This window comes from Megalobrama amblycephala, linkage group LG21 (assembly GCF_018812025.1).
Source record: "Megalobrama amblycephala isolate DHTTF-2021 linkage group LG21, ASM1881202v1, whole genome shotgun sequence".
NCBI lineage: Eukaryota > Metazoa > Chordata > Actinopteri > Cypriniformes > Xenocyprididae > Megalobrama > Megalobrama amblycephala.
Window position 1 is genome coordinate 8,805,765 of NC_063064.1, and position 24,575 is coordinate 8,830,339.

Consider the following 24,575-nt stretch of genomic DNA (forward strand, 5'->3'; position numbering starts at 1 on the left):
AGTATTTTGATACAAAATACAAAGCCGTTTTCATCAACCCTATCAAATACAAATTACAAATTACTATTTTGTATTTGAAATACGTATTTCAAATACATGTAACATAAATACTGCCCATCCCTGGGTATCAGTACTCAAGTATGGTTTTCAGGTACTCTTTACACCTCTGCTGTCTACAAACAAATATCACAGGAGAATTCTGATATTTTGTCATTTATGATGTCTGTCCTCCTGTCCTAGAGAGGGCGCTGTTGCGCGTTATAATGGCATCATGTCTCAGAACGTCCAGTAGTCAACTCAACACCTGTAACAGAAAAATCCAAACGTAACGACGCCGACTCTCCTTTCACATGGATTATTTTTGACAATGCACCGGTAACTCAAAATAATACATGTGTGAGTGAACATATCAAAGAACCTTTGTTAATTACGAATAGTTATTTTGTTTCGGTTTCATGAAAAACTACTGGTCTGTTAGCCAGCTAGCTGAATAGCTGTCTTATTCTTTTGTGCAAGTGTCAGGAATTAGATGGCGTTTTAATGTAGAAACGGAGTGTGTATAGTATACTGCAGTGTGCAAATAATTTAACCTATAACATAACGTATATTTCAAAAATAGGTCTTCTGAAGATATCCGGGTGTCTGTTTTTAATATCGCTGTAATATACAAAATAGACCTTTAAATGCCATCTATTAATTTATGCTTTCGCTTTAGACTGTTTATTTATGCAACAATAGTTGTATTTACTTTGCCCTGCATAACTTACGCCCTGAAATCAAGTTTCAGATGCAGTATTCGGTTAAGTATTTACAGTTTAATTTGAGTATGGAGTCTTGAAGCAGTTTTCTCTAGCAGGGCTGACATTACACGACCATAGCCATTGGCTCTGTGAGTGTGTAGCTGCTTAAAAATAGCGAGAGAGATATTTTTAACCGCTTGCTGTCAGTCCAGATGTATGACGTAGGTCAAATGGTGTCTTTTCACCCTTATGTAAGGTTTAGATTCAGAATGCCTCTCTAGGTGCAAAGTCTCTTGGTCAAATGTCACAGGAAACGCATCACTCCAAGTAGTCTCATATCAGGCTCAAGGCCCAGTTGTTCAAAAAAGTTTAATCTGGATGAGAATGATTCTGGATTTTGATAATCCCATGTTTTGCTATCCAGGATCAGGTAATCCGTTTTACTTTTGTGCTTTCTTTTCAAAACAACATTGTATTGCATCATACTGATCGAGATGATAAACTTTTCCAGAGTACCAAATCCAGATTAACAGTGCTCTAAATGAGACTATATCACTATTTATATAAAGAACCCAAACAGATAGTTCAACATTGGGTAACTTTGTGTTTTTATTTGAAGAGACCAAAAACAGCACAAAAAAAAACAATACAAACATCCCATTCCAATTTCAGTTTCTTTTAACCAGTCAGGTCCTTCATCTGACCCACAGCACAGACAAGAAAAAGGTCCATTGTCAGTAGTAGTGATGTATTAAGCACTGCTCACACAGAAGTCACTTTCAAACCAAGAAACTCGAACATTAGCAAAATCTACATGGAAAATTTTTTTTGGTCCTCACACGCAACTCCAGAACGCGTGGATTCCTATTGCAATGACTAGATTTTGTGTACGAAATGAAGCAACAGTAATTGTGTCTGCACCTATGGGGATGCACTTGTCAGAAACTACTTTTTAGCTAGGTCATCTCTCTGTCTCATTGTAATTAATATACAGTGATAAATAATAGTTAAAATTAAATGTATTATTTTTGTTTGATATTGACAGCTGTTTGGGGACTATATATATATATATATATATATATATATTATTTGCTGCACTGTAATAAAAGCCTTAATATATAGCCTGCTTCTACTTTATCTACTTAATGACTGTAACGGTTTCACCCAAAATTGAAAATTCTGTCATTTACTCACCCTCATGTTGTTCCAGACCCATAAGACTTTCATTCATTTTGGAACAAAAGTGAAGACATTTGTAATAAAATCTGAGTGATTTCTGTCCCTCCATTGACAGCTATGCAACTACCACTTTGACGCTTCAAAACGTTCATAAAGACATCGTAAAACGAATTCCATATGAATCAGAAGGTTTAGTCCATATATTTTCTGAAGAGACTCGATTGCTTTATATGATAAACAGATTATTAGCGCTTTTATTCACATATAAATATTGATCAGCAAACATAAAGAGAAGCTCAACAGTACTTGCTTGATGCGTGAGAACTAACCTCATTGGTTCTTGCGGAAGCCCAAACGTGCTGCGTAACACACGAGAATGAACCTCATTGGTTCTCGCATGTCAAGCAAGCATGTTTGAGCTTCCGTTTACCACAACTGATGTGTGCATTGATGAATGTTTATATCTGAACAAAAGTCTAAATTCAATCTGTTCATCATATATAGCAATCGTGTCTCTTCAGAAAATTTGGACTAAACCGCTCAATTCATATGGATTAGTTTTATGATCTTTTTATGAACTTTTTGAATCGTCAAATTAGTAGTTGTGTAGCTGGCAGTAAAGGGACAGAAATTTCTCAGATTTCATTAAAATACATCTTCATTTGTGTTCCAAAGATGAATAAAAGTCTTACAGGTTTGAAACGACATGAGGGTCATAATTAATGACAGAATTTTAATTTTTTGGGCGTACTATGCTTTTAAATCAAGTGCAATATATACATGTCTGAGTGTGTGTGTGTGTGTGTGTGTACATATATATATATATATATATATATATATATATATATATATATATATATATATATATACAGTACAGTCCAAAAGTTTGGAACCACTAAGATTTTTAATGTTTTTAAAAGAAGTTTCGTCTGCTCACCAAGGCTACATTTATTTAATTAAAAATACAGTAAAAAACAGTAATATTGTGAAATATTATTACAATTTAAAATAACTGTGTACTATTTAAATATATTTGACAAAGTAATTTATTCCTGTGATGCAAAGCTGAATTTTCAGCATCGTTACTCCAGTCTTCAGTGTCACATGATCCTTCAGAAATCATTCTAATATGCTGATTTGCTGCTCAATAAACATTTATGGATTTCAATGTTGAAAACAGTTGTGTACTTTTTTTTTCAGGATTCCTTGATGAATAGAAAGTTCAAAAGAACAGCATTTATCTGAAATACAAAGCTTCTGTAGCATTATACACTACCGTTCACAGTAAGAATTTTTATTTTTATTTTTTTGAAAAGAAATTAAAGAAATGAATACTTTTATTCAGCAAGGATGCATTAAATCAATCAAAAGTGGCAGTAAAGACATTTATAATGTTACAAAAGATTAGATTTCAGATAAACACTGTTCTTTTGAACTTTCTATTCATCAAATAATCCTGAAAAAAAATATTGTACACAAATATTTTGTACAATTTTACACATTAAATGTTTCTTGAGCAGCAGATCAGCATATTAGAATGATTTCTGAAGGATCATGTGACACTGAAGACTGGAGTAATGATGCTGAAAATTCAGCTTTGCCATCACAGGAATAAATTACTTTGTGAAACATATTCAAATAGAAAACAGTTATTTTAAATTGTAATAATATTTCACAATATTACTGTTTTTACTGTATTTTTAATTAAATAAATGTAGCCTTGGTGAGCAGACGAAACATTAAAAATCTTAGTGGTTCCAAACTTTTGGACTGTACTGTATATATATATATATATATATATATATATATATATATATATATATATATATATATTAGTTTTATTAAATTTTGTTCCTGAAATCCACCCTTCTGGTGGGATCAGGAAAATCTAGATTTTTTGGGGGGGGGGATCAAAGGTATCCCAATCCTATTAAAAAGTTTTAAACAACACATACTGAAGGTTTGATCTAGATCAAAATCCAGATTGGATCAAGTGTTCTAATCTGATTTCAGAATCCTTTTTGTTTTCTTTTAAACCCATTTTCATGATTTGATCCAATCCACTTGCTGAAAAATGAGAAATTTTCTTTTGCTGGGCCCTGATGATACTGAAATTTTTTTTTTTATTATTGCAGGTGGGTTACAGATGTAGCTGGGGTCTGGCAGCAGTGACCATGGCGCTGTGCTGGGGTGGTTTGTTGGTGTTGGCGGCCCTCTCGCGGGCCCTGGGCTCTCTGCAGCACTCAGAGGAGCCTTCTGTGCCAGACGAATGGGTCCTTCTCCATGTCGTGCAAGGCCACATAGGGGCGGGAAACTACAGCTACCTGCGTCTCAACCACGAAGGACGCATTATCCTCCAAATGCAAAGCCTTAAAGGAGATGCGGATCTCTACGTCTCTGACAAGACGCTGCGGCCAAACTTTGATTCCTACAAGCTTCAGTCTACCACCTGTGGCCAGGATGTGGTGGTCGTCCCGGGGGATTTTGTAAGGCCTGTTGGAATCGGGATCTACGGACATCCCTCCTACATGGAGAGCGAGTTTGAGATGAAGGTGTTTTACGACCAGACAGCACTGACTGAAGATGAAATGGAGAAAAACTCTTATCCTTCAAATGACACTCCTGGTCAGTCTCAACACTCTCAGGGCCCTGAGGATGTGATGGAAGAAGAGGAATCCATCCTGTGGACTATTCTGATTGGGATTCTTAAGATCATACTTGAAATTTTGTTTTGATTTTGATGTGCCAGGTGCCATAATACCACATTTGCCACAATGAACTGTTCGTCCCGTTTAGATCATATAAACAGAATTTCGTTTTGACAAAGGACTAGAAAAGTTTGCCTGAAGTTTTGTTTAAATATAGCGAGGCGCCACCGCCACTCTATAAGGACATTGTTTTCTTAATATGTCATCTAATTTGTCTAACAACTTTATAATTTGCATATCAACACAACTGATTGCACTTGACATGTTAAACACAAGGTTCTCTCTTTTGACCTGATTGGTTCTCTCCTGACATTTTATTGATTTAGTTAAAAAAAAAAAATTCTGTTGTGTGGCGTGTTTATTTGTCTTTTATTGACATCGGGATGTAAATTCTAGGTTTTAAACTGCACTATGCAATCACACAAATCACCTTGTGATGAAGGTTGTACAGCTGTGCCTATTGTGAAGAAGAGTCTGTTGGCTAATTAACAGCAAAGAATCTTCTGCACCTGTAGTTGTAAGATACAAATAAAATAATCACTTATTTTTGAAAGTTTCTCTGTGTCCAACATTACTTAGGATTGTGTTCAGCTTCGGTGTTATATATGTGTTTTTGTGCAAATAAGAGCTTATGTTCAAAAACAAAAACTTAGTTTGAAGTTATGTTCAGTGCTATGTTAATATGGTATGGCATTCCTTGAATACTTGATTTAGATACAGCTGTGTCTCTGAATAAGTCACATCAACTATTATTGTTTATTGTGTATTGTTTACAGTATATTATAATACAATATTTATTGTATTTATTGACACAATATACAGTAAGTATATTATTTTGGAATGTGAAGGATAACTATTATATATGCAATAATTATGCTCATCTCAATCTCTGTATATAATAATAAAATGCTATATATATGTATACACACACACGCACATAAACATACTCTCATGTATACATATATAGAAAGCATATTTTAAAGCAATAATAATAAAAGTAATTAAAATAAATATTTAAAAAATAGTAATGAACACCTGTAGAATTTCATATACAAAATTGTTACAAACGTTATCATAATACCCCCCAAACGTGTAGTGTTATGTTTATTGCATACAACTTCAGGAGACAAAACGCTGGCTTACGTCATATGAGGGCGACGGAATTGTACGCAGACCATCACGACCTTCCTGACAGGGAAACCAAATAATGTAAGAAGCTGAAATTATAACACCAGGGCTTTTAGTATTTAATTTATTTATCCCGCATCATGTTTCGTGCCACGTTGGCAGTATGTGGAAGAACAGTCGTTAAAAGGGTAAGTGTTCGCTTGCCATTCATAATGTAATGTTAACGCGTGTGAATATGATATTTATGTTCATGCTGGAACACACTGACGAGTTAAAGCATGATTTTTTTTTCTCTCTAACCAGTTCATCTCATCGGTCTCTGGAGAAAGCGCACTTCCATCAAATCTGCGACTGCCATCAAATCTCATCGGCGTCGCGGGACAAAGTAGGCAAAGCTTTGCGTATTTAATAGAGAATTATAATGCATTAATTGCTAATACTACTGAGAATACTACTTACTTCTGAGAAGAATAAGTCTCTGGCTTTTAAGTGATTTAAGCTTTACACTCCTACTTCCTGAGTTAAAAGTATAGTTTCTACAAATATACCATACTGAACTGCTGTCACAATGAAACTGGGGGAACTTTCTGTTGCCCATTATTGTTATCTATAAAGCTATTCAAATAAATGACAGACTGGAGTGCAAGGACAACCTATATTAAAGGGTTAGTTCACCCAAAATTGAAAATTCAGTCATTAATTACTCACCCTCGTGTCGTTCTACACCTTCAAATTAAGGTATTTTTGATAAAATGTGATGGCTCAGTGAGGCCTCCATTGCCAGCGAGATCATTTCCATTTTCAGTGGCCAGAAAAACATATTTAAAACAGTTCATGTGACTACAGTGGTTCAACCTTAATAATGTAAAGCGACAAGAATACTTTTTGTGCACCAAAAAAACAAAATAACAACTTTATTCCACAATATCTAGTGATGGGCGATTTCAAAACACTGCTTCATGAAGCTTCGAAGCTTTACGAATCTTTTGTTTCAAATCATTGGTTCGGAGTGCCAAAATCGGTAAAAAAGGCTTCCTTATGTCATAAGTGTTTCAAAATTCCAATAGTTCACGTGACTTTGGCAGTTTGATACACGCTCCGAACCACTGAATTCAAAACAAATGATTCATAAAAAAATCGCCCATCACTAGATAATGTTGAATAAAGTCGTTATTTTGTTTTTTTGGTGCACAAAACGTATTCTTGTCACTTCATAACATTAAGGTTGAACCACTATAGTCACTTGAACTGTTTTAAATATGTCTTTAGTAGCTTTCTGGGCCATTGAAAAAGGAAATGATCTTGCTGTCAGTGGAGGCTTCACTGAGCCATTGGATTTTATCAAAAATATCTTAATTTGTGTTCTGAAGATGAACGAAGGTCTTACAGGTGTGAAACGACATGAGGGTGAGTAATTAATGACAGAATTTTCATTTTTGGGTGAACTAACCCTTTAACTTAATATAGTTTCACAGTAATAACAACTGAAGTAATTAAAATTTTTTAGCAGGAACTTAAAGGTTTCCATGCTAAATTTTTGTTCGTTGTCAATGAAACTGCAATAATGCCATTTTAAAATGCATGTGACAAACGTATCTGAACTCTCGTTTCAGAGAGGGCTCCTCCATCCGGCTCTGATCTTCCAGTGCTGCGCAGATGTGAGGCTGATATCCCGACTCACCTGGCACCCACTCAAACGTGGCTCGAGTCTTTGGAAAGTCATGACAGTGAACCTCTTGGTGTGGTTGACCTTCACCCTGATGTCTTCTCAGTGCCTGTCAGGTAAACCATTTAGTCCTCTGAATGATTTCGGAATGAAGTTACGTTGCAAACTAATGGCTGGTTTTTTGTTCCTATTAACAGGCTGGATATTCTCCATGCTGTAGAGGTCTGGCAACGTAATTTCAAACGAATAGTAAGTAACCATGAGGAGCATTTTATGCTTTCCTGTGCATTAAGATACTGTCCAAATCATGTTCTATAAACCTCAGTCATATTGAATTATTGCATATGATATTAACATATGTGATGTAATTACTGTAGAGCCATGCAAAAGTCAAGTCAAGAGCTGAAGTCAGCGGTGGAGGCAGGAAACCATGGAATCAAAAAGGAAGCGGGCGGGCACGACATGGAAGCATTCGTTCTCCATTATGGAGAGGAGGTGAGATAAAATTTGAGTTTAATTTTAAACGCATAGATATACTTAAATAGCAGTGAACCCATTGAATAACTAAACAAATGCTCCTCCTTGGCAATTCAGGAGGAGTAGCTCATGGTCCACGAGGACCAACCAGCTATTATTACATGTTGCCCATGAAGGTGCGGGTGCAAGGGCTGAAAATCGCCCTAACTGCCAAACTGGCTCAGGTGAGGGGGGCTGCACTGTAAAAGTCTCGCTTGCTTTGGAGTGTGCTTCAGTATTATTTACATACTGTTTTAATATTAATATTTTGAATTAGCTTTTATTCTTACATTTTCAGTTTTTAAGTATTAGGTATTTTATGTGCTTTTGTCATTTTTTTTATTATTTTTTTGTGTTTTTTTTTTTTTTTTTGTATATTTCTATCTTAACTTTTATTATTTCAATTTTAGCTTTAGTAATTTTAGGACTTATTAAAGTCCCCCTGTAGTCAATATTTTCATCTCATATTTATTCACCAAAATGTCATATTTAAATGTTTTTTTCTATGAAAAAAGTTTCTTCATGCCTTAAAATAGCTGGAATGTAACTACACCATTGCTTCATTTACTGTAGTATACGTGGACCTATGAATATGCTAATTAGCCCCAACCTCCACTCACTCGCACAAGCTCAAATATCCACTCGGTCAACTCACTAAGGTAAACGTTTACTGCACAATGTTATTACTTTTTACAACGTCATACACATCATGGTAATTATGATTCGCCTTTTGATTAGCCTAATAATGTGTTGCTAATGTTATACATGACTCCCTTTCTTCAAAGCAGTCATAGTTAATGTTATGCTAAAATCCGGCGGCACATCTTTAGATCACTGCAGTTTTAAAAGCAAAATACTCAGCAATGGTGTTGACTTATGAATTTGCACATGGTTTTTCTTAAAGTATATTATAAACACCACATAGATATATGAACATTAAAGGTGCCCTAGAATTAAAAATTGAATTTATATTGGCATAGTTAAATAACAAGAGTTCAGTACATGGAAATGACACACAGTGAGTCTCAAACTCCATTGTTTCCTCCTTCTTATATAAATCTCATTTGTTTAAAAGACCTCCGAAGAACAGGCAAATCTCAACATAATACCGACTGTTACGTAACAGTCGGGGTGTACGCCCCCAATATTTGCATATGCCAGCCCATGTTCCCAACATTATGAAAGGCATTAGACAAGGGCAGAACGTCTGGATGTGCACAGCTGAATCAACAGACTAGGTAAGCAAGCAAGGACAACAGCGAAAAATGGCAGATGGAGCAATAATAACTGACATGATCCATGATATCATGATATTTTTAGTGATATTTTCTAAATGTTTCGTTAGCATGTTGCTAATGTAATGTTAAATGTGGTTAAAGTTACCATCGTTTATTACTGTATTCACGGAGACAAGAGCCGTCGCTATTTTCATTTTTAAACACTTGCAGTCTGTATAATTCATAAACACAACTTCATTCTTTATAAATCTCTCCAACAGTGTGTAATGTTAGCTTTAGCCACGAAGCACAGCTAAATACTATACTCACATGATCCGACGAATGCATGCAGCATACATGACGAACATTTTGTAAAGATCCATTTGAGGGTTATATTAGCTGTGTGAACTTTGTAAATGCACTGTATTATAGAGTCGTGAGCTCGATGGGCAGGGAGCACGAGATTTAAAGGGCCAGCAGCCCCTGAATCGGTGCATAGTTAATGATGCCCCAAAATAGGCAGTTAAAAAAATTTATTTAAAAAAAAAATCTAGGGGGTATTTTGAGCTGAAACTTCACAGACACATTCAGGGGACACCAGAGACTTATATTACATCTTGTAAAAAAACGTTCAATGGCACCTTTAAAAACTTCATTTTCAACACAGGGGGACTTTAAATCTTGAGTTTACCTTTTTTTTTTTTTTTTTAAGTGAATAAGTGAAAATTAGTTTGGTTCATAAATATTCTGTTTGATGAAAGTTAAAGTCTCATTATTTCACCAGGATTATCTTCATATTGTGGACTCACTGGAGATTCCCACTCCAGACCCCCACTATCTCCAGGACCTGGTCAAACACAGACAGTGGGGGGAATCTGTCCTCATCGTTGATGTGTAAGTCTGTGAGAGTGGATGTATATGCCGTTGCCAACCTGATATACATCTTTTCTCAAGTAATTTCTTTTTTTTTTTTTGTTGCATTCCAGAGGTGATGAATTCCCTCAGAACATTCTCAAGGCAACCGAAAATCTGAAAACAGTGAATATTATTCCAGCTATAGGTAAACAAACTGACCACATCAACTCCAGTTTCACAGACTAGTCTTTGACTAAAATGCATATTTGAGCTGTTTTAACTGAAAGTAACTTGTACTGACAGATCTTAAAATATGCCAGTGCCATTGTTTTGTCTCAAGATGTACACCAGTAATGTTTTTTTTTTCTAGTCAATGTTTATAAAAGCTACTTAAAGGGATAGTTCACCCAAAAATGAAAATTTGATGTTTATCTGCTTACCCCCAGCGCATCCAAGATGTAGGTGACTTTGTTTCTTCAGTAGAACACAAATGAGGATTTTTAACTTCAACCGTTGCCGTCTGTCAGTCAAATAATGTGCGTCAATGGGAACTCTATCAATAAGAGTCAATGATAAGAGTTATACTTCAATGAGCGCAAGACATCACTGCTGTTGTCAGAGCGCGATCAGACCTCACTAAGCGAATGCTGAACGCAGCTGGACATAGTGGTGTTTTAGAGGTAAAAAATTATATAAATACTGTTCGGTTTTTCGCACAAACCAATCGCTTCGAGTCTTAGGACATCAATGTGTCGTCACGAGCCGCAGGGTTTAATTTGGACTTGTCTATGCAAGTTTTTTTTTACTCTTTTTGATAGAGTTCCCATTGACGCACATTATAGGACTGACAGACTGACACGGTTGGAGTTAAAAATCATAATTTGTGTTCTACTGAACAAACAAAGTCACCTACATCTTGGATGCGCTGGGGGTAAGCAGATAAACATCAAATTTTCATTTTTGGGTAAACTATCCCTTTAAATGCCCTAATTGAACTAAGGCCTAATCCTGGCTTAGGCTAAGCCCTGTCTGTGAAACCGGGCCCCAAAGCGCCCATTTATTGTAGACCAAACATAAGGGAATGTGACTTCTGTATTAAAGCTTCTATGAAGTTTTTACAGGTCTTTTTTTTTTGTTTTTACAGGTCTAAACGTCCACAGCATGTTGAAACATGAGAGTCTGGTTCTCACTCTGGAAGCTGTAAAATTTCTTGAAAAGAAGCTTCTTTGGCATGATGTGCGTTATACTCCCCTGTATCCCTTCAAACTCCCATACAGAGACCTGCCATGAACACAGCAACATTGACTTTTTGAGTATTAAAATGTTTATTTCATAAAAACAGTGATCTAATTGTCTCATTTCACAAGTTCCATGGAGTAAAAAAAAACTCAATATCATATGAATAAATAATAACATTAAGTATATATAAAAGATAAGGCATCAATGGAATATTCTTCATGTCAGGGATAGGAGATTTTTGTTGGGATAATGCCATGTGCTAAATCATGTCGGATCTCCCATCTTAGTGCAGATCGCTTCTTCTCTGTTGGAACCACATAACTGTTGGGGATGTACGTCTTCTGAGGTTTCGGCTGTAGAGACAAGAAAAAACAATCTAGACAGTCCTTTCCAAAAATAAATAAATGAATGTGTGTGAGTGAGTGACTTACTGGTGGAGGCTGATACATGAGTTGTTCCTAAGGGGGGAAAAAAAAAAAAGAATTGTAATAAGAAAAATCAAAATATATATTTCACACACATATTAAAACTCTTGTTTTTCTTAACAAGCAGCCACTACTAAAAACAAGTACAGGGTTACCCTGATGGCCCAGTGCAGCTCCTTCCTGCTCTTCTCTCCTGGAGGTTTAAATGTCTCCCAGTCCTGCTTATATTGGAAATACCTGATAAAGGAGTCAAACACATTCAGATCAACGTTACAATCAGTTTGTGGTGTTTAGTGGGTTATCTATCACATTTCTAGTGTAAATTCTTCAAGTATTATGATATATTTAACAGCAGCTGTAAAAGCCTGAACCAATCACAAGAGATTTAAGTCTTAAATCATGTATTTATGAAGATCAATACAGAATGTCATACTTTGTCACTGGATCAGTTTTCTTCAAGTTCCTCGTGTGAGGATGATCAAAAACTGGCCGTATAACTGTGAAGAGAATCGAATTCTGTAAATTCTTGCAAACATAGGTCAAGGAAACATGTATGAACAAACTAAATGTGAAAATGGAACTTACATGATTTTGGACGAGGCCGAATATCACTCTCACTGTGTGATCGTGTCTGTTGGAGGACAACGGCTTAGAAATTAGTGGGGACAATAGGGACATGTTCTTACCAATATCCAGCAACTACTGAACTGACCCTAGCAAAAATTTTGATCAAACAATTAAAATATATTTATTTGCAACCACTGTTGTTGTAATTTTGGCCACATCTGAAACGGGTCATACCATTGAAATGACCTGAGAATTCAAAGCCCCTTTCAGGGACGTGCATTTATTGCATGAATAGAGAATCTAAGGTATGTTTACCCTCTTTAACTTTAACTTAATGTTGTTAAACAATGTATAAAGTAAACTTCTGAAATATCCACAAAATTAAAAACACTAATTTGAGCGAGCTCTTGAAATTTTTGTTTGTTACTTTAGCAGTAGACTACTGGTCTCGTTTTAGGTATCATCATTGGTTCAATCCAATTTTTAATATTAAAATAAAGCAATGAGTCAGATATATAGTGTGGTTTCGCTTCAGGCGATCCAAGTTTGAATCCTTCCTCGGGGGCCTTTCCTCATCCTGTCCCCCTCTCTCTCCCACTTTGCTTCCTGTTGATTACCTATAATGCCTTATCTCAATAAAGGCAAAAAATATATAAAATTGAAGTGATATACTGTGTCATTAAGAGCACTCTGACCCCCGAAAAACTGTAATTTGCACCCTGCCTGCAAGTGCTCAACATACATTATGTACACCGCGTTCCAAATTATTATGCAAGTGACATATCAGTAAGATTTCAGTAGAATAAACATTCAGATTTTAGTTTTTCTAAGAAAATGTATGTTTGTTTATTTATCCATGTCTTTTTAGATAACCGGTATCAATCTCAGACAAAATAATTTGCCAGGTCTACTTAGGTCTATGGAAACCCTACTTAGAGGTTGTTCCACATTATTAAGCAAGTCACAGTTCTCATGCAATATAGGGAGGAAGAAAGATCTTTCTGAAGATGAAAAGCATGAAATGGTGCAATGTTGTGCAAAAGGCATGAAAACAACTAATGTTTTGTGAAACTGAATGGAGATTATCAAATTATCATAAGATTTCTGAGTGATTTAGAGCACAGCAGAACTCGGTCAGATAAAGGCTTATTGAGGAAAGTTTCTGTCAAAAAAATTAATTGTATTAAAAGGGTAGCTATAAAAAAGCCAGTGTTGAGCAGCAAACATGTATTTGAAGCTGCTGGTGTCTCTGGAGTCTCAAGAAGCTCTCCATGCAGGCTGGCAGTTGTGCGTAAAGATGCATTTCAGCCATCACTAACCAAACCTCACAAAGAGAAACATTTACAGTGGGTGTACAAATACATTTTCAAACAGTTTTATTGCTGTGGTGTTTTTTTGCAGTATGGGATAGTGCATTGTGCATTGTATTTCAGAAGGCACTATCCTCCTTTTTATATCATAGCTGAAAATGGCCAGTTATGAACTTTACATATCTTGCAAAAGTCATTTTAATACCCTCAGAGACCCTAAAGGGACCTTCCATCTCACTTCCCAATATTCCAGCCCAAATCATCACCCGCCAGCTCCTTGCTGACGTCGCAGTCTTGTTGGAATGTGGTGGCCATTCACCAACCATCCAGAAATCCATCCGTTTAGGCCATCTATTGTAGTACAGCATTAGTCAGTGAATAAAACTATTTAAAAAATGAGTCTTCATGTATATGTACACCCACTGTAAATGTTTCTCTTTGTTAGGTTTGGTTAGTGGTGTCTAAAATGCATCTTTACGCACAACTGCCAGCCTGCATGGAGAGCTTCTTGAGACTCCAGAGACACCAGGAGCTTCAAATACCTGTTTGCAGCTCAACACTGGCTTTTTTTATAGCTGCCCTTTTAATACAATTAATTTTTTTAACAGGAACTTTCATTAAAAAGCTTTTATCTGACCGAGTTCAGCTGTGCTCTAAATCACTCACAAATCTTATGATAATTCGATAATCTCCATTGAGTTTCACAAAATGAGTTGTTTTCATGCCTTTTGCACAACATTGCACCATTTCATGCTTTTCATCTTCAGAAAGATCTTTCTTCCTCCCTATATTGCATGAGAGCTGTGACTTGCTTAATAATGTGGAACAACCTCTAAGGCAAATTATTTTGTCTGAGATTGATACCAGTTATCTAAAAAGACATGGATAAATAAACAAACAAACATTTTCTTAGAAAAACTAAAATCTAAATGTTTATTCTACTGAAATCTTACTGATATGTCACTTGCATAATAATTTGGAACGCAGTGTATGTACTCTGATGTAGGCTACTGTAAAGTTAACCTTTAACTTATAACATTACAGAACTGATTACTTGAAATCAATATAAGCTAAAAACCTACATGTCAATCCCTGAATAAAGCTTTTTTCAGTTATGAATGTATGTTTGTTTAAATATTTTATCAAAGTACAGAAAGCTAAATTGTAATGCTGCTGGTTGCATAGTCAAGATTATGTTAAGAGTTTTGAGTGAGTTCCTACTGATATCTATAAATAAAAGCTTTAGATGACATGAAATTGCAATTAAAAGTCTATCATAAATGTAAAAAAAGGGGGGCTGCTTTTTTGTTCCCACCAATGTCAAAATCAAACCTACGCCCTTGGAAAAACAATTCAAGTTTAAAATTGAAAAGTGTTGAAGACACGAAGATAAGTAGGAAGGTGTCTACTGACCATGCCTTTGATGTATTCCCGGAAAGCACTCGGGCGTTCCTCCGTCACAGAGCTGGATCTGTCACTGTAGCTTCCTGTTTCGTCACTCTCCGAGTCATACTGCACACGAGATGCACCGATCCGCATATGGTCCAAGCGCTCCTCCAGCTCACTAACTGTACCTACAAAACATAAGTATATGATTACACACATCCTAAACATATCTACTAAGAATCCTGACAAAAAAAAATGTATTGTGGTTTCCACAAAAATATTAAAGGATTAGTCCACTTTCAAATAAAAATTTCCTTATAATTTACTCACCCCCATGTCATCCAAGATGTTCATGTCTTTCTTTCTTCAGTCGAAAAGAAATTAAGGTTTTTGATGAAAACATTCCAGGATTATTCTCCTTATAGTGGACTTCAATGGCCTCCAAACGGTTGAAGGTCAAAATTACAGTACAAAAAAACAAAACTGGCGCTGCGTTCATTCTGTAAGTAGAATAGGGAAGGCATAGGATATACGGCGTAAGCTTTTTAAGAATATGGAAAGCAGAAGCACGTATAAGGGGATCATTTGTGTTTATAAAGCATATACAGTTTTTTGTTTTTTTGTTTTTTTCGAAAATGACCGATCGTTTTGCTAGATAAGACCCTTATTCCTCGTCTGGTATCGTTTAAAGCCCTTTGAAGCTGCACAGAAACTGTCATTTTGACCTTCAACCATTTGGAGGCCATTGAAGTCCACTATAAGGAGAATAATCCTGGAATGTTTTCATCAAAAACCTTAATTTCTTTTCGAATGAAGAAAGAAAGACATGAACATCTTGGATGACATGCGGGTGAGTAAATTATCCAGAAAATTTTATTTGAAAGTGAACTAATCCTTTAAGCTGCACAACTGTTTTCAACATTGATGATAATGGGTTTCATTCACTAATAATTGCATGTATTATTTCATATTTGTACGCACAGGAGAAATCTCCATCTAATTCATAACATGTGTGTACCCACATGAATTTGTTCTTAACCTCGTTCTGATGTTAGTAAATTTGGAGTATTGAAAATGAGCAGCCACACGCACAAGATTAGTTATTTGCATAAAACACGCCGAAACCATCTCCACATTTGATCATTTCCTCACCGCCACATCCCTAATTCATAATAATGAGCATTATATTCATAAAAATGACTCTTCTGAATAAAAGAGATAAATACATCTCTCCACACCACTGCAGCTATACCTCTAAAAACTACAAAATAAACAGTGTAACACACCAAGGCAGCCAGAATAAGCTCTGACTCTCTTCTCCTTTGTGCAGTCATTATATCCATCATCATATTGTTTCTCCTCAGGTCTCCTTTGAACTCTGCCCCTCCTGTGCCTCAAATTAAATGGGTGGTCAAGACTGTCCCGCAAAGCCTCCACCTCCCAATCATCATTGAAATATGCTACATTTTGAGAGCCTGCATCTTGAGTTTCACTGTCATTCTCTGTGGGAGTCTGCTGCTGGTCAGCTTGATGACCTTTGCTTGGCATGTCAGGAAACCGATGACCGTCATCCTCAGAATCATCACGGCTTAGATCAGTACAGTGTTTTGCGGCTACATCTTGCCTATCATCTGGTGATTCTGCATGAGCTCGTCCATCAGATGTTTCTGATGCTTGATTGTCTCTGAACCACAACAGACTGCTGTTATCGTCATAATCACGAGCATCTAAGATCGACTCGCTCTCTTCTTCTAATCCTGCCAAAGTGCAGTCGTCTCTATAGTCCACTTCCTCTGGGTCTCCATCTTTAGACGAGTCCGGTCTGTACGTGCCATAACCGGACGTTAAAATGCTTGCGGCAGGGCTGCCCAGACTTTCGTGAAAATCCTCAACATAGAGGTCTCTAGTTTCCTTCTTCAGCTGTACATCAGCATGCTCTTCTTCCCAAGCTGGTAACATGTTATAGTTGTCTTCCTCTTCTTTCTGTGAATGGCCACTGGTTACTGTAACATAATCATCATCATCATCACTTGTCCATGACTTCCTGTCCTGGTCAGAACTCTCCTTTTCCTCAACAGGTTCATCAAAAAACCAGCCTGTCTCCTCTTCTTCTTCATTCTCTTCACCCGATTGGCATTGTTGTGTCGCCTTTTCCATCTCACTTTCAAGTTCATCTGCTCCCAGCCTGTTTTCTGCCAGATTGACATCGCTGCCAATATCTTCCTCTTTTTCATCACTCTTTCCAAGTTCTATCTCTTTGTCATATTCATTGATAAAACATTCCCTCTCTTTCTCTTCAGTGTTTCCATCTTCTTTACCATTCCTCTCCTGTTCCTCATCCCTCTCAGGGTTTTCCTCTGTACTGTCTTTTGCAAGAAAGTCTCTTTCCTCCTCCTCATCCGTTTGTTCCTCTTCATCATTCATTTCTTCCTCATTGTAAGCTTCTCTCTCATTCAGTTTGCTGTACTCCGATCCCTCGCTTTCAGAGTTTCCTGTGCTCTCTTTCTTCACAAAAGATTTACCACCATCTATTTTTTCCTCAATGCCTTCCTTATCTTCTGATGCAGAACATACATGATCTCCTTCTTCATTTTCTTCTCCTTCCTCCTCATCTTGTTGTTCTCCTCCACTTCCACCTGTGGTCTCTTCATTGGTGAGGCTCTCTTTCTTTTCATCACTGTCTGAATCTTTACCTGTACACTTTTCTTCACTATTTGAGTCTTCTTTTGGAAAAGACTCTTCTTCTTCTTCTTCACTCTCCTCCACACTCATCTGATCTTTCTCTCCCTCTGAATCATTGATCTGGGCTTTGTTCTCCTCAGTGTTTTCTCCACAGCTCTCTTTCTCCTCATCACTATCCTCTTTCCCCTCACTTTCTTCTAGATCCTTCTCTTCGTTCTTTTTATCCATTTCCCCCTGTTCACACAGCTCAAACTCTTCTTCCTTGTCTTGACTTCCTTCTTCCTCCTCTTCACTTTCTTCTTTCTCTTCACTCTCCTTTCTTTTTTCTTCTACTTCACTTTCTTCTTCCTCCTCTTCAAAATCTTTTTTCTCATCTTCACTTTCTTCTTCCTCCTCTTCAAGCTCATTTTCCTCTTCACTTTCTTCTTTCCCCTCTTCAAGCTCATTTCCCCCCTCTTCACTTTCTTCCTCCTCCTCCTCCTTTTTTTCTAGCTCTGTTCTTGTTATTTTTATGCTTTTTTCCTTTTCATCTTCTATGAAACATTCTCTCTCTTCCTCACTTCCATCTTCATCTGCCTCAGGATTTGTTTCAGCCAGCACATATTTCTCCTTCTCCGACTCATTCCCTTGAAGTGTTTCCTTCATCCTCTCCTTTTTATCATCTCCCATTACAAATCTTTCCTTCTCATCATTACTGTCTCTTTCAGGCTCTCTCCCAATCGTTCTGTTTTCTTTCTTAACATATTCCCTGTTTTCCCCCTCGCTTTCCTGATCAGTCCAAAAAGAAGAGGACAGGGATCCTTCGTCATCCTTGCTTTCATTTTCTGAAAGGCTGTCAAAAGCTTTATACATCCTGAGGTAGCTGGACAGATCTCTCTTTTAGCCCTCAGTAAGAAAATGAACTCTGAGCCAAAGCAGATGGCTGAGAGGGAGGGAGAATGTAACTAAGAAGATTACGGTAAGAACTTTACTGGGTTTATAAGGCTTATTGCACCACCTGTTGTATGGGAGGTATTATTTTTTAATTCGTATAGAAAGGCAATCAGTGTTGGGGAAAGTTACTTTTCAAACTAATGCATTACAATATTGTGTTATTCCCTAAAAAATAACTAATTACGTTTTTATGGAAAGTAATGCGTCACATTACTTTTGCGTTACTTTTTCTCATCTGGGCTGGGCTGTTTTTTATTAATATAACAACGGTTCTATTTTTGGCAAACGTAAAGGCCCTTTCACACCTGAAGTGAAATGAATAAGCCTCAGGCTGAGGAAATTCACACCTGTACAGTAGAGGGCGCAGTTCAAACAAACAAGTCTTTTAACTGTGCTGACATTCTGGAATACAGAAGAATAGGATGCAGGAGAAGTAGTAAATGAGTAAATGTATAATCACTAGTGTTGTAGTCAAGACCACCTAAGCCGAGACCAAGACAAGACCAAGGCCCAATCCCAATTCTACCCCTTACCCCTTCCTCTTCCCCTTTGTTTCGCGCGTTCACGTGAAGGGGTAGGGGTGTCCCAATTCTCATTTGGTTGGAGGGGAAGGGGTAGGGGGAAGGGCCAGGTAGCCCTTCAAACGAAGATTTTTCGGGACAACACTTCAGACGAAGGGGTATGATAAATTTCCAACATGGCCGACCGAGCGAGCAGAGAGACCCATAAATGTAAGTATTTTCTTACGGTAAACAGTATTTTAGTAATAAATAATCACTTGTTTTATGTTGCCTTTAATCTTGTGTTCATGTATACGGTTATGTTCTCCGAAAAAAGATTTGTTAAAATCGCTATGAAAAAAGTTTGCTAATGTTTTTTACTTTATGATAGTTCCACAACATATTTTTTTTATATTTTATTGAAACCCGCGTTGATTTGACAACATAAATTCAAATCCGGTGGCAGCTAACTAGTCTTTTTGCCGCATGCCTGATTAATGTATTGTTTTGTTGTGGTTACGTCCATAAATACGTGTACGTTACATGATATAAACAGAAAGTGCATTCAGTTTGCATGCTTATTCATCAGTATTGCATGTAGGGACTCCTGAGGAAACACGCAGGCTCATACGTTTTCGTGTAGAAAACGAGCAGCGTTTCTTGAAATCGAAATACACAGCAAAACAACTTTGGGAGTGAGTCATCTGTTAAACGTTTATGTTGCTTGTGCCTGATTACTGTGAGATATGTGCACTAATAGTAAAAATAGCTGTCGCCCAAGCAACAGAGATCACTACAGCTATCGATGGCATCTTAGAAGTGTGTGATAAACATCGGCGCATCTATGACGTAGGAGCTAGCGACGACTTATGATGACGTGTAACGGTCTAGTAGTGGTGTCCCATTTCTTAGGGGAATATTTTCAGCCCTACCCCTTGACACTCTGTTTCAAGGGGCAAGGGGAAGGGGTAAGGGGAAGGGGAAGGGGTATAAAATAGAATTGGGATTGGGCCCAAGACCAGACTAGCACTCCTCAAATTCATCTGAAAGACCCACATTAACTGCATGAGAAATGTCTTATTTTTAATTAATAATTACAATTAGAATAATAAGACACTATATAGAGCTGTTACCAATCAATTGAAATCACTAACAACAAAATTCATCTTTACATTGCAGAGGTGGAACAGAAGTTGCATCTGAATTGGTACAATTACAAATGCATAAATAATGTTGAGATTAATGTTTTAAAAATTTTGTTTATTGAACATTTGTAAAAAAAAAAAAAAAAAAAATCAATATCACGTTTGAAGTTGTGCTCATATTTGTGAAAACAGCCCTCTTTCTTGTGATATTGCTTAATTATATAAATATCAAGATCATATACAAGTACTTTTTTGCAATCATATCTTGAATTTTAAGGGCATTTGTATTAATTTTAGGGACATTTTTGGCACAATCCCTTGTTGATTTCTGACCCGGCACAACAGTAACAAAATAAATGAAATTAGAAATTAATTTATTGATTGAATTTGAAGCAGGAAGTTTTACATCCAAACAAATGAATGATGTTAACAAAGAAATCAGAAAATGCAACAGCAATTTAGCCATATCCCTGCAGTTGTGGTCTTCACCTGGTCGTGAAATAAAATCCCAAGCTGTTTTAGTCTGAGACCAAGACAAGACCGAGGCCAAGACAAGACCTTCAAAAAATGGTCTTGGTCTTGTCTTGGTCTCAGCTGCACTAGGTCTGAACTAGACTAGTTTAGAACTAGTCTAGAATAACCATCATGTTTACACAGCGCACACAACACCTCTGCACTTACTCCCAATTTCTCTCAACATAGGGGACAGGAGAGCTGTCAGTCAATAAATGGGAAAACAAAGTAACTTGCATTACATATTTGAAAAAGTAACTCAGATATTTTGTGGTAAATTTAGAAGTAATGCATTACTTTACAAGCTACTTGATAAAAAGTAATCTGATTACATAACTCAAGTTACTTGTACGAGTTACCCCAACACTGAAGGCAACACATAACTATGTTTGGGATAGAATACTACCTTACTACTCTTCAGGATATTGTATGTACACTACCATTCAAATGTTTGTGGTCAGTATTGTTTTATTGCATTTTCAATCTAATAAATGCAGCCTTGGTGGGCATAAGAGTCTTTACCATTAAAGGTGCCCTCGAATGAAAAATTGAATTTATCTTGGCATAGTTAAATAACAAGAGTTCAATACATGGAAATGACATACAGTGAGTCTCAAACTCCATTGTTTCCTCCTTCTTATATAAATCTCATTTGTTTAAAAGACCTCAGAAGAACAGGCGAATCTCAACATAACACCGACTGTTACGTAACAGTCGGGGTGTACGCCCCCAATATTTGCATATGCCAGCCCACGTTTCCAACATTATAAAAGGCATTAGACAAGGGCAGCCAGTATTAACGTCTGGATCTGTGCACAACCAAATCATCAGACTAGGTAAGCAAGCAAGAACAATAGCGAAAAATGGCAGATGGAGCGATAATAACTGACATGATCCATGATAACATGATATTTTTAGTGATATTTGTAAACTGTCTTTCTAAATGTTTCATTAACATGTTGCTAATGTACTGTTAAATGTGGTTAAAGTTACCATCGGTTATTACTGTATTCACGGAGACAAGAGAGCCGTCGCTATTTTCATTTTTAAACACTTGCAGTCTGTATAATTCATAAACACGACTTCATTCTTTATAAATCTCTCCAACAGTGTAGCATTACCCGTTAGCCACGGAGCACAGCCTCAAACTCATTCAGAATCAGAAGTAAACAATATAACAGTATACAATACTCACATAATCCGACGCATGCATGTCGCATACATGACGAACACTTTGTAAAGATCCATTTTGAGGGTTATATTAGCTGTGTAAACTTTGTTAAGGCACTGTTTAAGGCAAGCGCGAGCTCTGTGGGCGGAGAGCACGGGATTTAAAGGGGCCGCAGCATAAAATCGGCGCGTTTATAATGATGCCCCAAAATAGGCAGTTAAAAAAATTTATCTATGGGGTATTTTGAGCTGAAACTTCACAGACACATTCAGGGGACACCTTAGACTTATATTACATCTTTTAAAAACATAATCTAGGGCACCTTTAACAATTGTGTTGCATAATGCATTCTGTTTCACATACTAGTTTTTTAATAAAAAGGTAAGTAGTACACATACTTTGCAGCATACAGTAAGTAGTTTATTAGTATTTCATTCCGAACATTATCATGAAACATAACCTCAGGACTTACCAGAATCTTCACTATGCGTGGACTCGTCACAGACATGAGAACGACCTTGATGCTTTCTGTATAACAAATTATAAGAAAATAATGCTTATTGCACATGCGCATGGATGATGATGATGATGTCTTTTCACGTTAACTATCAAATCAAGAAACGATTGCGAAACGATCCCCACCTTAACACTTTCCTTTTAATCACAGGCTTCAAATGAGCCGGATCAGGACTTGTCGTCTCACTACCGTCCAAAACAGACTGAAATATTTCAGAAGGCCTTTCCTCTGTCTCCAGCCTGTTGGGTGCTGTGGAGGGCCGAGCTGGTCTGTGAGCAAATGAGTGCCGTGAATATGAATCATAGTAGTGATTCATACCAGAGTCTCCTTGATCGTCCTCATTAAATGTGGAGGTGAAAATCTAGGAATGGAAAATAGGGAAAACATACATATTGTGTACACAGTCCCAGAACAATGTTTTTAAGGTGCTTAAAGTCACTGGTGGATCCAAAAATGGTCAATATTCATATTCATGCATTTTATTCATATTTTATGTTAATCATTTATGGCTTATGATTAATCCAATTTTACTTTTGATTTCATATATTTATGTACTCCTACTTTATATATTAATTCTCATCATATTTTTTAAAGTATTTACTTGTTATTGTACCCTTATGGTTATTCTTCGGGTGTCTTTAAGAGTATGTTTGCTTGTTATATTTAATTTTTCCTTAAGTGTTCCAATGTGACAGGTCATGTTGACACGATTGTGCAAAATATGTCTGTTTCTATTTCAGCTGACATGTAATAATGTAAGATTTGCAAAATCCCCTTAAGGGAAAGGCCCCGTTTCTATTTTCATCTATTTTAACATCTGACTAGTCTATGACATAATGGGTAAGTTCATCTGACCTTTTCTGATTAACGAAAACGAGGTTTGAGTAAATTTCCCTATTCTTATGGTATAAAATGTGCTGAGTCGTTGATAGGGGGGCTTTTTCTCCTTTGCTTTTTCCTTTGCTCTCCTATCTGCAAATGTCTTAATTATTGTTCTTTCTTTCTGTATATTCTGATCTTCATCTATTAGATACAATACTCTGGATTTTACAATTCTCTGGATTTTATTATTAACTATTAATTACTTCTTTCTGATTATTATTTTACCTTTTGGATTTTATTAAATATTTTCATTATTGATTAAAGCTTGCATGTGAAGCTAAATTTAATTGCAATGATTAATAATTTTTCTTCAATGCCATCGACTGCCTGGATCTCATTTTCCCAAGTTTTTGCATCACTCACCATGAAATCAAAATGGACAATTCTGTTTTATTGTGGAATATTGCAGTGTTTATTATAAATGATTTATCCGTGCAGGCGTGCACATCATTATTTTTTTTAAATTCATGTGCAATTCATATACGTCACAATAATGAAGAAAAAACTCGTACCTCTCTCTGTTGCCCTGCTGAGCTGGTGTTGAAGAGAACGTAGTTACAACTGGGACCAATGTTGTTTAGTTGAACTGAGACAAAAACAAATTAAATTTAGGTTAGTTAAGTGTGTTCAAAAAAGCTTAAGTATACACAGTATAAAGCAAGGAATGACTGCTCACCCTTTTCTTTAATAAGCGCAGGTGGACTTTTGCTGCTGTGAGATGTTGGAGAAGTCCATTCACTGGAGCTGTGACTCTTTGACTTTTCATGACGAATCAGCTGATCTAGATCTGGTGGAGATTCATAATATGACAGCACTACTTCAAGGCAAACCATGCTATAAAATGGCAAATTAAACGCAAATAAATGCACAGCTGTAGGCTGGAACAGTTCAAAATATTACCCCACCTCGCTTGAATTCCCGCAGTCTTTGTTTCGGGAATATTACTGTATCCAAGTGCAGCTAACTTGCTGCTGAATCTCTTCCTCAGAAAAGTCTAGACTCTCCATCTTTTATTAACAAAATAAACATATCAGATATTAGTCAAATACGGTCGTATTTACTCAAGAACATATATCTGCTGAGTTTAAACATAACTCAACAAAATCTTTCGTTAAACTACCTCACTGACAGCAACGTTCGTGGTGTTGAAATAAAAAGGCTGTTATGCAACATATGAAAAGAAAACATAAGAAAAGTTTTAAACGCAATGTTTATTTTTCGGTTTTTCCTCACCTTTAAAGGGTCAGATTTTGTAGTTGTTGTCTTCAGTACCAGGACAACGGCGGCGGTTCCGTT

The 24,575-nt window shown here is 36.6% G+C and overlaps 3 protein-coding genes across 4 annotated transcripts; 2 read left to right on the forward strand and 1 right to left on the reverse strand.

The window, feature by feature from the left end:
• The first annotated feature begins 238 nt into the window (after positions 1–238).
• Positions 239–5,180, forward strand: lg21h6orf120 (linkage group 21 C6orf120 homolog). Of its 2 annotated transcripts, none has more exons than XM_048173242.1 (2): positions 239–375; positions 4,055–5,180. In XM_048173242.1, exon 2 carries the CDS (start codon positions 4,094–4,096, stop codon positions 4,652–4,654), a length of 561 nt encoding a protein of 186 aa, XP_048029199.1. In that variant the 5' UTR covers positions 239–375; positions 4,055–4,093; the 3' UTR covers positions 4,655–5,180. The 2 variants fall into 2 exon arrangements, with proteins under 2 accessions (XP_048029199.1, XP_048029198.1); XM_048173241.1 differs by having other exon boundaries at positions 244–396.
• Positions 5,181–5,758: 578 nt separating this feature from the next.
• mrpl4 (mitochondrial ribosomal protein L4) lies at positions 5,759–11,348 on the forward strand. Its single transcript, XM_048171937.1, has 9 exons — positions 5,759–5,943; positions 6,059–6,140; positions 7,369–7,537; positions 7,619–7,670; positions 7,799–7,916; positions 8,016–8,122; positions 9,939–10,048; positions 10,141–10,214; positions 11,154–11,348. Exons 1-9 carry the CDS (start codon positions 5,896–5,898, stop codon positions 11,297–11,299), a joined length of 906 nt encoding a protein of 301 aa, XP_048027894.1. The 5' UTR covers positions 5,759–5,895; the 3' UTR covers positions 11,300–11,348.
• hyls1 (HYLS1 centriolar and ciliogenesis associated) lies at positions 11,316–24,286 on the reverse strand. Its single transcript, XM_048171935.1, is given in 13 exon segments — positions 11,316–11,601; positions 11,680–11,706; positions 11,829–11,910; positions 12,107–12,170; positions 12,259–12,304; positions 14,964–15,124; positions 22,353–22,408; positions 22,523–22,758; positions 23,792–23,865; positions 23,956–24,066; positions 24,185–24,215; positions 24,217–24,243; positions 24,245–24,286. Coding segments are annotated over 13 exon segments (1,089 nt in total). The 3' UTR covers positions 11,316–11,469.
• Positions 24,287–24,575: the final 289 nt, after the last annotated feature.